General features: G+C 36.3%; 1 protein-coding gene across 3 annotated transcripts in view; it reads left to right on the forward strand.

The window, feature by feature from the left end:
* The window catches only part of AEBP2 (AE binding protein 2), a 30,758-nt gene that overhangs the window by 2,210 nt on the left and 13,216 nt on the right, over window positions 1-15,332 (forward strand). For all 3 annotated transcript variants that reach the window (XM_018080726.2, XM_018080727.1, XM_018080728.2), the window contains exons 2-4: window positions 1,114-1,221; window positions 9,389-9,575; window positions 14,565-14,689. In XM_018080726.2, the coding sequence (XP_017936215.1) occupies window positions 1,114-1,221; window positions 9,389-9,575; window positions 14,565-14,689 (420 nt within the window). The remainder of the gene's footprint in view (window positions 1-1,113; window positions 1,222-9,388; window positions 9,576-14,564; window positions 14,690-15,332) is intronic.

A 15,332-nucleotide genomic window follows, 5' to 3' on the forward strand; every position in this document is an offset into this window, starting at 1 on the left:
GGATCTTGGAAATTCCAATTCTGTTGCTTTGGGGGAATCTCAGAACTGAGGAGTGGCAGCCATCAAAGCTTTAGGGGGCTGGGCCTTGTGTCAGTAGGTCTGGCTCAATCATACAGACATTCAGGGGTTTCCAGCTTTGTATTAGTAAAGCTGGGCCATCTATCTATTATACAGCAAGTACGTAGCACTCCTGTGGCTGCTCTTTTGTTTTGAAAATACAATCTTTTGAAGATTGAAGGTTTTTATTCTCCGAACGAGAACAAGAAACTCAAATCCAATTAGTTTCCTGCAGTTCTGAAAACGTGTATTGTGGACAGTGCTGTTTCTGGGGACTGTATTTTGCTGTGACAAATTAGGGCTTTACCTCCCTTCACACACAGACCTGTTGAGGAAATTCTAATGAAAGGCAAGTTCACTGAGCGTTTTTATTCCCTCAGTTATAGATAAACACAATGAGAGGAGAGAGAAAAGCAGCATGAGTAAGTTCTGCTCCTGTTAATGCACTATTGTGCATGTGACTGGTCTGTACATTGGAATCACAAAACACCCATACATTTTGAATCCTATGAAAAATGGTAACTTTGTTCATCAGGAATTGAATATAAGGTCCTAACTAGAGGTATCCGTTATTCCATAATACAAAACTCAACTCTGGTATATAAAGAACTGTATTGCAATTAAGAGTTTTTACGTTTTCATGCTTAAAGAATGAAATTATTAGTTGTTTATAAGAGTAAATAATTTTTCTGTATCTACTACCCAAAAACTGCAGACTTTTCATTTAAAAATGTTTTGACTCGGTATCTGGTGGGTACAGAGACTGAGTGCAAACACAAACTCTTTGCAGCAGATCCTGTGGCTTCAGTTGTGTTTATCTGCAGGAGCATCTGTGTTTTGATATTTTATTCCAGTGACCTGTTTTTATGGAATACTTGTGGTTGTAATTATTTTTCTCTGGTGAGATATGAGAAGTATATTGAAATGAAATGGTTATTTCTTAAAATCCTTTGATGTATTGTGAAATATGGTGAAAACAGTCTTTTTTGCTAATCTGTCTTTTTATTTACTATTTTCTTTGACTTTCCTAAACTTACCACGTTTTTACTCTATTAGGTGTTTGTTTGCTTGTGGAAAGGTTGCAAAGTATATAATACACCTTCAACAAGTCAAAGCTGGTTGCAGAGGCATATGCTGACACACAGTGGGGACAAACCTTTCAAGGTAAGGTTCACTGTGAGATACAACATCTCTTGTTTTAAGAGAAATTCCATTTAGTTTTCCTCATGCAATATGTCATTGAAAAATACCATCACAGGAGGATTTCTTAAAAAGCATCCAATGAGCTGAGCCTTCATCTTTGCAATAGTGGTGCCCAAAGGCCTCGTTCTTTCCTGGAAACAGGTGAAGATGCTGTTATTGCTTCTCTATCCCTGTTTCTTTTAATCTATAAATGGCAGGGGAGTGTAAAACTAAATAGTACTTAAGTTCAGGGGGTTTGTGCATTTTTCAGTTGATCTGCTTACACTCTGAGATGTTTTGTATCATACTTTACACTTCCACATTAAACTTTGGATCATGGCTGATGGTGCCCATTCTGTGTTTGAGTAAGAGCTGGTTTTGTTAAATTCGGTTGAAACGCTGTCAGTGATTATTTATGGCAGACTTCTCTGAAAATAATAAGGAAGTCAGGAATGCAGGGCCGTTGAGCTGACTGTATTTCCTGCATAGTATTTTCTAACTTTCTCTTTCTTTCTCCCCCTAACCTGTACCTGCAATTCTAGGTATAGTAGTGTTTCTCATTCCCATATCCACCAATCCGTTATTAATGAGTTGCTTCATCCTCTTATGGATACAGTTGGGGCAGTTCATAGCTGTCAATCCTGGATCACTTGATGGTAAGTCCCACCCACACTACTTCAGACTGAAGTTCTCCTTCCATGTAGGATATGAAAATGAACTAGGTTTGTTTTTTTTAAGTTTAGATAGCATTTTTTTTGCCTTCTTCTCCCCCACCCCCAGTCCATGAACTTTTAGTCGTTGTTTCTCCACTTCCTTTCCTCTCTTTTCTCTCAGGTGATATCTTCTGCGTTTTTTAAAATTCTATTTTAAGGCAGCTTTATTACTAAAAATACTTTTCTGTTACAGTGGTGTCTTCCAGAAGTTACTTGTTCTATGTAGCTTTTAACGGTAGTTATGACAGAAAACAAAACTAAACTCAAAACCTAGAAAGTGAAAATAGTGCATTTCATTGCACATGAAAAAGGTTTTTTTTTGTAACAAAGGTCAGACTTTTTTTCCATGCTGAACTACGTAGCTGAGTCTGAAAATTTCTGACCCGGAGAGTGAATAACAATAGGAAAATTGGTTTTGAAGTGGTTATACCCTTTGTTCAAAGGAGTGAGATTAGCATGCTCTTGGAAGCAGAGCACAAGGCTCTTAGACCCCTGAAAGTTTGCAGATATGGCTGTTACAGGGACTAATCTTAAGTGCTAATCTTGGAATAAAAAAAAAGAAAAAGCAACTGCCAGTTACCAGGGGAAACCTCAGGTTTTCTCATTTTTGGGATTAAATATTTTAGATACCTTAAAGTGTAATGGCAAGTTTTGGTCTTGAGTGAAAGTCTTTTGATAGGTTAATTTGTATTGTTATTTGGTCTAGATCAAAGAAACTCAGTTTTAAAGATGGGTTGAAGAAGTGGGCATAGCTCAGAAACACCAGGAATACTTTTGCTGTCAAGGTTACCTGGCAAAGTTGGTATCCTAGTTTTTGGGTAGGCTGGTTGCAGCTAGAGCCCTAAAATTTACAGTAATTACTTCTAATAATATCTGTTGTTTCACCAGCTGATTTTCTGTGCTTTCTGGTCATAGTAAGGGAGAGACCAGAACAGGATTGCAGCAGTTAATCATCGTGACTCAGTGTGTGTCACTTCAGCAGTTTTTTTCCTACTGTTGTCTTGAGTCCCTCTTTTTATCCCTGTATTTCTCAATCTGTTCCTGGGAGCTTTGAATGGAGGATAATTGTGGTCTCAGTAGAATTTTGTAACATCTTTTGTTCCCCTGTCACTTATGCTGAGTACAGGCTTCAGGGCTCACATGAGGTAGCCAAGTACGTAAGTGTCTGTGATGGCAACCTATTAATTAACAAGCCCCCTTTCCTCACTTGCTTCTTTCTTTTACTCTCTTTTGAAATCTATTCTCTGATACAAAAAAACACTCAAAGTGTCGGATATTAATCTTGATCAGTCCAAGAACAGCCTTTATTAATTGTCTTGTGGCAGTCAATCAAAAATGGAGCAAATGTTTCTGTTTGCATTTAGCTATTCTCACAAATATTAATTACTCACCTTTTTAGGGGAAGCCAAATTTTTTCAAGTAATAGTTGGTTTAAGGACCTCTTGTTCTTGATGATTATTGCAGACAAAATATCTCCCAAAACCTAAATTGCAAATGAAACTTCAGTTGCCTCATTAGAATATACTTGAGTCCTGGCATAAAAAGGAAGTACTGTGTCATTTTAGAAAACTTGGAGAAAATACCTAGTTGTTCAGTGTTTTGTTTAAAAAAATAAATAAATGAATGTTGGGATTTTTGAGGAAAGCTGTAAAAGGCAGTGATGGTGATAGTACAGTTCGATGGTGTTGTCTGAAGACCTGATGTTCAGGATGTTTTAAAGAAAAGCAAAGAATATTAGCTAGGAAAGTTACAACTAAAAGCATGGAAAATTTAATTTTGTAAAGGTAAAAGTACGCTATAATCATGTAATGACCAGAAGAGAATAATAAATATATGACAGGTTGATATATTCTTATATTTCTAATGAAAATAAGAGACAAAAGTCTTTTCTTAAGATGAAAAACAATTGGGGACTGTCTGAGACATAACACTCTCCTTGGCAGTAGAACTAATCTGTTGAAGGATATATCCCTGTCCTGTCACTCCTTTGCTTGCAAGTGGACTCATTTTGTGTAGTTGCACACTTTGAGTTTAATTATCTAATTTTGTGATCCACGTGGTGTTGTCCTTTGACTCCATTCAGCTGTAAACAAGCTGCAGCACTTTCATCTTAAAATGCCCTTGTGGCTTTTCATGCCCTTACCACGCATTCCTATAAACCTGGTGACTGTGGAGTTCATTTGTCACAGAAATAAACCCACTTCTAAATTGCAAAGGCAAAAGGTTTCATATTTTCATAAATTTATCCTAGTTTTTTCTGTTTCTGTGGTTTAGTGTATCCCCCTCAGCATCAGTTTTGCAGTACCTGTGTCACAGAAAAGGTAAAATTTGAGACCTTTGTTATTCTAGCTCCATTTTTATGTGGGGCAATATCCTAGTAGTGTATGTCCAGCTCATCTCTGAGTCACCTGCTGAACTAAAGGAAAAAGAAAATAAAGGTACCCTGGATCTTTAGGCAGAATTGAGGACCTCATGTCCCCTTTAGTTGCCATATTACTTTTCTGTTTGTTCCCTCCGATTTTTTTTCTAAGTTTTTAATGCTGATGGTCTTGGGTTTCATGTAGAACAAGTGGATGGGCTTTTTGCCTATTTTTTTAAGACCATCATCACTAAGTTCTCTTACTGATAAAGTTCTTTTCCTAGGGCACACATCAGTCCTTCCACCAAAGAAAAAGTGTCCATTAAATGAGACTTAACATTGCAGTTAGCTCTCAGGATGTAGTCAAATGTGATTTCTGCAAAGCATGTGCTTTTTAATCCTAATTTTCTTAAGAACCACTTCCTAGATTTGTTTCTCTTGACAAGAGCAACAAACAAGCAAACTGGTCTCACAGAATGTGTTTCTGATTGAGAATTTACCAGCCTTCTTTGGGCCACTGTTAGGTATTTTTGAAGTTGTGCTGCTCCTCTAAATACCTGAATTTCATTGGTCTTGTACTGCAAGAAATTTTCTCTTTGCTTATTACAGTGTGATTTTAGCCAACTTTTTTCTTTTTTTTTCTTTTTTTTTTAAATTTTTTTTGTCATTGTAGACATTAATTTAATGTGAGTATTCCCTCCAGAGACCTCCAGTATGTTCATTTTTGTTTATGGTTTTACAAGCAGAGTTGAGAGAGAAAAAATTCAACATTGTTCTTTTTTAGACCTCTTATTACATAATTTTTTTGCAGCTTTTTAGAAGCTGGTGGAATGTTGTGGAGTATCATCAGCATGTGGTCCTGTTGAGGGTTCAGCAATTTGACTTTCAGGCTTTCAGACCATGTAGACAAGTGGATTTACAGGAATAGTCTGAGCTGGAAAACTGATACCAGTGACTGGCAAATAGAGAAACAGTGAATGAAGAAATTTTCTCTTACTTATCCTAAACTTGGCTGTTACAAATAATAAGTATTTGAATAGTTAAGGAGTTGTGACAACCTGCATTTTCCAGCATGGTTTTTGGGACTCAGGGGGAAAAATACTTTATGGAAGTATTACTCAGCATTGAAAGTTACTTTAAGACACATCAAATAAACCCTTAAAACATAGCCTAGGTGACCAAATACAAAGTGTTAGGCACAGTGAAAGGACAAATGGGAGATGAGCACAAAACAGTGGAGATTTTATGCAAAATATTTCCATATTGGTTAGCATTATGGTTGGACTCGATGACCTTAAGGGTCTTTCCCAACCTAAATGTGTTTGTGATTCTGTAAGGCTGCATGTGGGTAAGCTGCCAGCTGCTTTCACATATGGATTCCAGTGGATATGCTCTTCATGTTTAAGAGCAGTCATGCAAGGTTTGCTCACGTGGGGTAATTGTTTTCAGTGACATTGAATGGCAGAGCACAGGTTCATTGGAGGCTTTCATCCTTTGCTTAAAAGGGGGGAAGAAAGTAATAATAAAAATGAAGTTTGGTGCTCATTCTGCCACCTGTAACTTCTGGAATTCATTAAGGGGTGACTGTGTTTGATATGACTTAATAGAGCAACAGTTGTTGAAATGTAGAAAACGCAGCCAAGCATCTTCAGTCCTCATTGGAAATTCATGTCTGTTACTCTCTTGGCAGAATATCTTCCATCCATTAGAGCATTGCAGATGCAGATATAAAATGTAAAGGCATTTTGCCTGAACACTCAGATGTTGAGACAATAAGAAAGTTTATCCAGATGTCTAAACTATTGCTGTTAGATTTACTAGAAAAATTACACATTGAATGGTCCAAGTAGGAGATTCGGTTATTTTGAATTTAGAACAAAATCCTGCATTGCTAGACTTTTTTACATCCTGTTTGTTAAAGTCACTGGTCATTACTGCCCATTAATAATGGTGGGTATGGGTACACTGGAGAAATTAAACTTCTTATGTGTTTACTTATTTTCTCTTGAAGTAACATATCCACCAATCCGGACCCAATCTGTCGTATTTCAAATCGACTGTGAAATTTTGAAATTTAGGTTTTGGGGGAAAAATGAAAAGATTTGGTTTAAAGTTGTGCATAATAGTTGAGTTTGATTTATTAGAAGCCCTCTAGAGCTGTATAATTATCTGGTGGGAAGCTGATTTGGTGTGACTTACCGTCCAGAGATCCTGAAGTGACAGCCTGAACTGCTCCTTTATCTTTGGAGAGAAGAGACTTTACCCATTAGTAACGGATTGCTGGATATATTATTTTAGAGAAAAAAAAGAAAAAAGCAGGTAAGATTTTTTTTTTTTCCTCCTCTTCTACTATTTCCTGTCTACTGCAAAGGCATTCTGTGTCATCTTTGATCTGTCAGCTGTTGATTATTTGATGACATGGTCAGGTAGTCTCAAAGTATGCAGTATCTGTATGTAATCATTTCTGCAAATATTTGTCTTGTAGTGGTAGACTATTAATAGGCTGTCTGGAAAAAGATACTTTCCAGTTGCAAGTTGCAGATATTGAGGATTTAAGGATGCTGGTTTGGGTATTTTGGAAGTAAAATTTGGGTAGAGCAAGAAAAGTAAATGGTAGCTTCTGTAGATAACCCATGTAGAGTATCTGTGATTATTTTCTTTGTACATGACTAGAAAAAAGGCAAGTTATGACATCATGACTCAAACTGCAGTTTGTCATAAAACAATGTTTCCCATCTGACAAGAAGTTCAGTTGTGTTTTAAAAAGTTTTAGAAATGGGCCTGACACAAAGTTTGTGCTTTTTTCCAGAAGGTACTACCTTTTGATACTGTACTTCAATAAACATGGAGTATAGTAATGCATGCACTCTACCAGGACTTTAGGTTATTTTTGACCTCTAGCAGGCATTGGTAAAGCTGATATTTTAATATCTCAGTGTGACTGAACTTCAGGGTATGGGGGTTTTTTGACCCAAGTTTTCTTTTTTTCTGAAAATTTTTGTATGATCAGAAAGAGCTGGAATCTGAAGGCAGGAGCACATCAGTGAAAGTTAATCCTAAATTTAGATTTAGTGACTGAGTTTAGTTTCATGAAGCTGCTTTTATGGGCAGAACAGCTATTTCAGGGACATAAAAACTGGAGAACGAAAGATTTCTTGAACTAATGCACACATGCATTTTACAGGTATTTGTTGATTGTGAGTTCAGTCACCTTTAATACAAGTGAGTGATTCAGGTTCAAGGTCAGGTTGGATGGAGTTTAGCAACCAAATCTAGTAGATGATGTCCTTACCCACAGTAGAGGGGTTGGGTGCCTTCCAACCCAAACCATCCTATGATTCTAAAAGTATAAATTTAAATCTTCAGCATTAATTTTGAAGTGATGAAAATTGTGTTGAGGTTACTGCAGTGTAAATGAGATCAGCATCCAGAGTGTTCTGAACTTCACAGATGTGCTGGGATTTCTTACATTGTAAGTCACTACAATATAAGTAGACAATATTAGTGTTGTTTGATCATGGGAAATTATAGAGCAAGGTAAAAAGGTATAGAAAACTTTCCCTCTAAGTATTTTTCCCTTTAAAATAAAAAAGTCCTTTACTGTCTAGCAATCTATGTTCATATTTTTAGTCCTGTGGCAAGTATTAAGTTTCTGGGGACAGCACAGTTCTTTCTTTTCATGGATACTGTGTTTTATGATTATCATGGAGAACCATTTTCTAGGTTGAGGCAGAAAAGACTTTTCAATTCTGCAGCCAGAATTTTGTTGGAAACCAACACAGTGGGTTTTAGGGACAAAAAATGGGACATGTGGAGTTTTACAGCCATTTTCTTGTCTCTCAGTCAAATGTGCAGGACTGGGGCAGGTTACTGTAATCTTGCAGATTTGTCCTTAGTCTTCGGAGATGACTTAGCACTATGTATGTTCATATTTGCAGCATAACTTATTCCCAAATTCCTGTTGGAGCTGCCTCATCAGTTTGCTGTGCAGGGAAGTGCTAGAGAAGGGACACACAGGTGAAAGAGCTGCGAAAGAAGGGAAGGGAGGGGAGGAGCAGAACAGATGTGGAAGGAGGAGAACTTTCCAATGGTTTAGAGTGGTGATAGGTTTTTTGCTAGTGGCTGATCAAGTCATTTGCCCCACTGCTGTTGTTTGGATCAGAAGGAAAATCAGTCATATGGATACACAATTAATGGCAGCCAGTGATGGAATGTGTATCTTAAAATCACTTTGCTATTACCCTTGTAAGCTCAGAGCACAAGAAAAAAAGGTTTGTCCCTCCCTCTCCAATGGTATAATTTGAATACTTATTTTGGAAATGAAATAATTGTAAATATAAACTAAATCCTTACAAAAATACCATTAATAACTGTAGCCAGTACTAGCTTAGTTGCAGCTATCTTCTAGTTTCTGTGTTTTTGCTTAATTATTGGTGGATCTTTCCTTATTTTTCTGTTTGAGAAAGAGGACATTCTCTTTAAATAAGAACTTTCTTAAATACTTCTGAAGTAATAGTAGAATCCCCAAATAAATTTATAAATAATTGTTAGTACTGCTTAAAATCTCTGAAGTTTAAGTTTTAGACAGAAGTGTAAGCCAGCTGTTCATTGACTTCGTGTAGCATTTACAAAGAGCATTGAGCTGTTTCCAATTTAATGTGGGTAGGGATGGTTTTTTTTACTTCTGCCTTGTCACAAGAAAGGAGGATGTTCAAATGCAGTATTTTGAAAGATAAGGGAATGCTGGCTTATGAAAAGCAAAGGTCTTCAGAAGCATTTATTTTCTGTACAAAGAGTTTACCAGTGCATTGTTTGAGATTGGTTTTATGCTATACAATATTTCAGAATATGACATAGCATGGAAAAATATTATGCCATGGAATAATTACTGGGAGTTAAAAACTTCAAACAAATTTGCTTCAGAATATGTTTGGTTTTTGTTTTTAAGAATTGCAAGGTCAGTAAGAATGTATCTTCCCTTTAATGTGTTGGAAGTTGAGCCAGAAAAGTCAAACAGAGATCTGTCAAACTCCTGTGCACAAGCACCTGATGCAGTTTTTTGCTTTTTTCTCCCTAGTGTGTAGTTGGTGGGTGCAATGCCAGCTTTGCATCTCAGGGAGGACTTGCCCGTCATGTGCCCACACACTTCAGCCAGCAGAACTCTTCAAAAGTTGCCAGCCAGCCAAAGGCCAAAGAGGAATCTCCATCTAAAGCTGGAATGAATAAAAGAAGGAAATTAAAGAACAAGAGACGACGATCACTACGTGAGTATTTTGTAGAAGTTCTTGAAGTGTCGTCTGGGATTGGAAGTTCCTCTCCAGTGTGGTGTTTTCTCTGCGTATGTGGATCTGGTAGGATTGGCATTCCTCGTGGTGAGAAGAAAACAGTTCCAGATTCTGTTTGTGTTCCTTTTCAGGGTAAATATCTTCACGTTCAGGAGAAAAGATCAGTTTCCTGTGAGAAACAGTTGGAGTTCACAGTTGAAAAAGACTTCTCATTTCAGAGTCACTCTCTGTTTACTGACTATTACTGTTGGAAAATGTTCTGTTTAGTGTTGATGAGATCTGAAGTTCAGTATTGCAGACAGAGATTGCAGATTCATATAAATTAGAGATAAATGCATGTTATATAAGCTCTTCTTTGAGCACAACATTTCATTATGTTAATGACAGTTTTATGAGCATAACCAAGATCTAATTTTGGGCAGAATTGACTTGCTATGTTTTTTTAATCTGTCTCCATACAGTTGATATTCATTAATTTTATATGAACCAATGTGCTGAGAGGTGTAATTTGTCATTTAAAGTGAGAACTGTTACCTATAGCAAGTAATAATCACTTAGCCAGTACCTTTTCTAGTCCATTTAGATCTAGATGTTTGATTCCTGAGTTGTCCTAGTATTAGACTAATAACAATGTCACATTTATATAGAGGTTCTAATGTATAAGAATGGTTAGGAAAGACTAGGCAATTGTTAAAATATTTCACTTTGTTTTATAATTGCTTTGGATGCAACTCTTCAGTACCAAACTGATTTTGAACTGTTACTATGACACCTGCATCTCAGAGATGTAAAAAACATTTAGATTTTTTTTCGTCTGGTATGTCAACAGCTGAAGAAAAAACTTTTTACTGGTGGTGCAAAGTCCATCTTACAGTATTGGAGAGTAGCACAAGATACCTTTTTTATGCACCTGTTAAATCTCATACTGTCCAGTGTTACTTTGCCAGAACTTTTCTGTGGCAGAACACTTAACTGTATTCATCTTTCTCTTCCTGGGAAGAAACACAGTTACCAGTTATTCAAGTGGTACTGCAACAATGGATGCACATACTAGTGGTCTTAAGTGATACTCTTTATCACATGATTGGGATTTATTCTTATCTTAATACCTCACCTGTGTCTTAAGGAACTGAAACTTATGAAGCAGTGGTCATGTTTCTGCCTTGAATACAGAGAAGCCTGTCCTGGAAAGTTAGTGTCACCTAGAGTTCTGAAAAGTTTATTTCCTGAGTCACTGTTAACTTCTCTTTTGAATTTCTTTTTTTTTTGAAGGGGGAATGCTTGGGTATTCTTAAAATATATATGAGCAAATTGGATTGTGAAACACATCTCAGAAGCACAGACTTCAAGAATTCCTCTAATTTTGATTTAACATCCAAAGAAATTAGCAAACTGTTTCTGTTCTTTTCAGAATCTGTTTTTCAAAGGCTTTCCCTTTCACTCTAACAATCTGTGTAAATGAGAAGGTTCAAGAAGGGAAGGCTGGTCAGTGAAGGATTATGGGCTCACTTTTTACATCTTACATGTAATGGGAGAGGCATCTACTTGGGACAGTTGCAGGTTCCTAAAGGAATATTGTGACTTGTTGACTGTGTTACTCAAATCAAATATACATCTAAGACTGGTCACTTCAAAATTTTCACTTTCAGAGGTTCTCGAGTTGCATCTAGGCTTGTTTCTCCGTATTGATTTTGTTAGGTGGCTGATTTAAAGCATCTTAATTCTGTTTTCCCCCCCCCAGTATATGTAGAAGTAGTTTTTCAGGTTGGCATTTTATTAGTACTTGATGAACATTATCGACTTACAGGTTTCAAATCGGAGCTTTGTAATTAAAGCTTCAAATTACCTGCTAAGATGCTGTAGTTGTAATAAGAACTTACTGCAGAATTCTTGAATGAATCTATGGCAAAAAATGGAAGTAGTAAATATTAGTAGGGATTGTTAAAGACTGGACTGTAGTATTTGAATGATCTGCTTTCTCGATCAAGTGTTGCACAGGAAGAAAAATGACAGCTGCTTGAGCAATTTCTTGTCTTCCTGCCTCTGGAGACAAATGCAATGCTGGCTGTAGACTTTTGCCTTAAGGCAGAAATCATCTCTAACTCAGTTGGGAACTGACTGCTGTAATGTATTTCTCCAGAGGGTATGTGACCCAGAAATGTATCCAAAGTTGATGGCATTTTCTGAAAATGCAAAGTATTGGCAGCTTTTCTTTAAAACTTCATGTGGATTATTGTTGATGAGGTGAATGAGACAAAGGGCTGATGAAGTTTTGCTCATCCTTTTGTTTCTTAGTTTTAGTTCAAGAATGAAGTGTGCAGGTTTGTGTGTTCTGTCTCTACAAGAAGAATGAGGGAAAGCAGACACCCTTATCTAAGAAGTCAAAGTAACACAATAACAGCATTGAGTATTTTCAGTCTAGAGTATATAAAGCTAAGAACATGGATTTATATTTAGATAATTTTAAGTGCCTAAAAGGAGAGGTGTTTAATGTAAGTGCAGGTTCTCTGCAGGTTGGGTTACAAGAAGTTAATGCCAGGAGTGTAAAACAAGATGCCATTTGATAGTGCACAGTCTTTTACAATCACTTGGAGATAATCATTGAGAGAAAATTGCAGTTTTGCACCACAGAACAATTTGTGTCCTGAAGAAATGCTGTCAGCGTGTTCTTTCTACCTCCTCGTGATTTGATTAGACCCTGGATTTTTACAAGGTGTAAGGAGCTTACTAAATATTTATTGGCCATCAGTTGCCAGTATATGCTGCTATTGAAGCATCCTCATGTTTAAATTCTTAATAGTTTAAATACAGCAGATTTATACATTTGCTTCCTCTGGTTTATATATGAAGGTTAACACTCTTCTGTGAGACAATGTATAAATAAAAAAGGAGACTTTACTGTGGCTATATGTGATGAAAATATGTTCCATAAAGAGAATTCTTACTGTTACTTGATTTCCTTTTTTTTTTTTTTTAGCATCTTGCCATTCTTAAACTGTTTTGCATTTCTTTTGTCCTGTCTGTAAACAATACATGTTCTTATAAGTTTGGAAATTAGCACTTCTGTGATAAAAGCGTGTTTTACTGGAGACACCCTTATAGCTGGTTACATTAGTGGTGCTGTAGAGATGTGATTTGTCTTAGAAATTTTGATTTTTTTTAGAATAATTCAGGATTACAGTCAGTAGATTGCTTTCTCATCTGGATAGCCTTGTACCTGTTCCCTGATCTGTGTAGTCTGGTGATATTTGGAGGTATAGAACCAAATATATTGAAAGTGTGTATCTAAAATAGGTCACAGTGTTGCTATTCTGAAGCTACCTTGAAGAATACAGGACTGTCACTTGCTTTTCCATTAGCAAAGGTGACACTGTGGTTAATAAAAAGAGTAATACAGTTCTCTGGAGGAATGTAAGAGAGATAAGGAAGGTTGCTGTTCATAGAATTTACAGTAAAACTACCTTAGTTACATAATGCTTGCATTTTCATTTAGGAGGTTCCTGGTATGATGATGTTAATTTATTTGACTTAAGTAAGTGAAGCAGGATTGGCAGGAAAGGAGATACTTAAATCTGTTGTTCCCTCAAAATTATTTTCAGATTAAAGAGATGTATATAGAAGATACAGCACTAATGTTCAGTAAGGAGCAATATCAGGGGTAAATAAAACTATTCAAGTGCCTTGGAAAAATTGTGCCCTTTCTTCTGCATCTGTTGAATGTGGTAAATCCTGAAGAAATTTGTTGTATGAAGCGAAAAGAAAAAATTTGGTTGTTTTTTATTTTTTTAGCTTCTTTCCATCTTCCCTTCCTTCCTCCCTCATATTTATTTATAAAATATTTATATGCTTGCATCACTGACCACCTGCAGCATGAGCTGCAGTTCCACATTACCACTTAGAGCGAGAAAACATTTCAGTGAGATGATTGCCTAATTGGCAGTATCCAACTGAGATGGAGTAGGGACAGAACATAATGTACAGATGAATGCTTAACAACAATTAGTCCCACGAGTGGGACTAATGCAAATGCTAGCTTTAAGTAGCAAATGCTAGCTTTAAGTGGAATTTGTAGTTCATTTTGAAATAATGGAGAGATGAATATAGAAGTTGTTTTAAATTAAGGCAGCAGAACTTTGAATCACTGTGCAGATTTCAGGGTAATACATTTTTGATAATGTAATATCAACTCCTCTTTGTAGTTTTAATTTCAGTGTGTTATTTAGCAACTACTAGTCTCAAGGCTTAAAAATGGGAATGCTACTACTGTAATTTTACTACTGTATTGTATGGTATATTTTAATTTTTTTTTGCAAATTATTCTTAACACTTTGCAAATATGTGCCCAGTAGCAATTATTTTTTAGTTAAAATACTTTTAGTGTAGAGTTGATAGACTTTCTTTACACTCTAGATCAAAATTCTTTTTAGTGTTTGAGAAAAACTTAACTATAGAAGTCCTTTTCTAAAAGGAAAAGGTCCTTATTAGTTTCTGCTGGTTATAGACTAGTTGTAAAAATATTGTATGGATGTTAATTGTGCTTTACTCATAAATTGAAGTGTGGTGTGGGATGCAGTTGGTTCTTCTTGGCTAGAAAATGTTTACTGATTGTCAAAGAACACGGAATGACACCTTGTACATGGAAGGAAATGTGTAGTAGTGGGGAGTTTCTCACCTGATTATTCAGCATTATTGAAACCAAAATGAAACGAGCCAAGTACAGTTACAGTTTTCAAAACAGCTGTTTGATCCACAGGGAGTGTGTTTTGACCAAACCTGAATTGTGCTTCTCTTGGAGTAATTTTAATTTCTTCCTCTCAGCTGATGTTTGCAACTCTCTGACAAGGTAGTGCTGCTGCCATAATGATAAATGATTTGCTAATGACACTTCAGACTTGTTCACATGCTTGATTCTGGTTTGTGTGCTTTGAATGTGTTGAACACTGAGGATCTCTTTTCCTTTTTTTCCAGCAAGACCTCATGACTTCTTCGATGCACAAACACTGGATGCTATAAGACATCGAGCCATCTGCTTTAATCTCTCAGCACATATAGAAAGTTTAGGAAAAGGCCACAGTGTTGTATTTCATAGTACTGTAAGTATACATATTATGCATTCTATTTGTTTACCTGTGTGTCTGAAAAATCTAGCCCTTCAGAAAGATTTCTGGTTTCCTCTTATTGCTGTAGGCATTTAATCAGAAACGAGTAATAGTGGGTATTTTATATTGTTAATTTGTCCATTGCTGTTAGTAAATTAACTTTTAAAAAGCAGTGTTGGTAGTTGTGGTAGCTCACAAACTGAAAGGCTTGCTGTCTGATAATCTTGGGGAAATATCTAACAGCAAGTATGTGTTGCAGGAAAATGTGGTTCTGCCTTCTAAATAAGAAAGCAGTTCAGATGGCATTTCCTTAATTGTGAGTGACAGTGCTAATTTATCACAAGGAATATTTTGACTGTAATTGAATATTTAAAGATGCTGATCTGAAATTCGTGTTTTATTTCCTTGTTTTTCCCCAGTTTAAAGGATACAATCTTGAATAAATGTCTTCTTGTACCCATTTTTTTTCTTTTAATAAACTTACACCAAGATGTCAGTGAATTGCTAGAAGGAGGCAAGTACCAGGTGGGGAACTGGCCTTTAGTCCTGTTTCCATATCCTATTTTGTGAATTTCGATTGTATTTGGATAGGAAAGACATCATTTTTCCAGAGAAAAAGTAGAGAGTTGGAGTATAG

The sequence above is a fragment of the Manacus vitellinus genome, unplaced genomic scaffold (genome assembly GCF_001715985.3).
Source record: "Manacus vitellinus isolate BGI_N305 unplaced genomic scaffold, ASM171598v3 scaffold_5_pilon, whole genome shotgun sequence".
Lineage (NCBI taxonomy): Eukaryota > Metazoa > Chordata > Aves > Passeriformes > Pipridae > Manacus > Manacus vitellinus.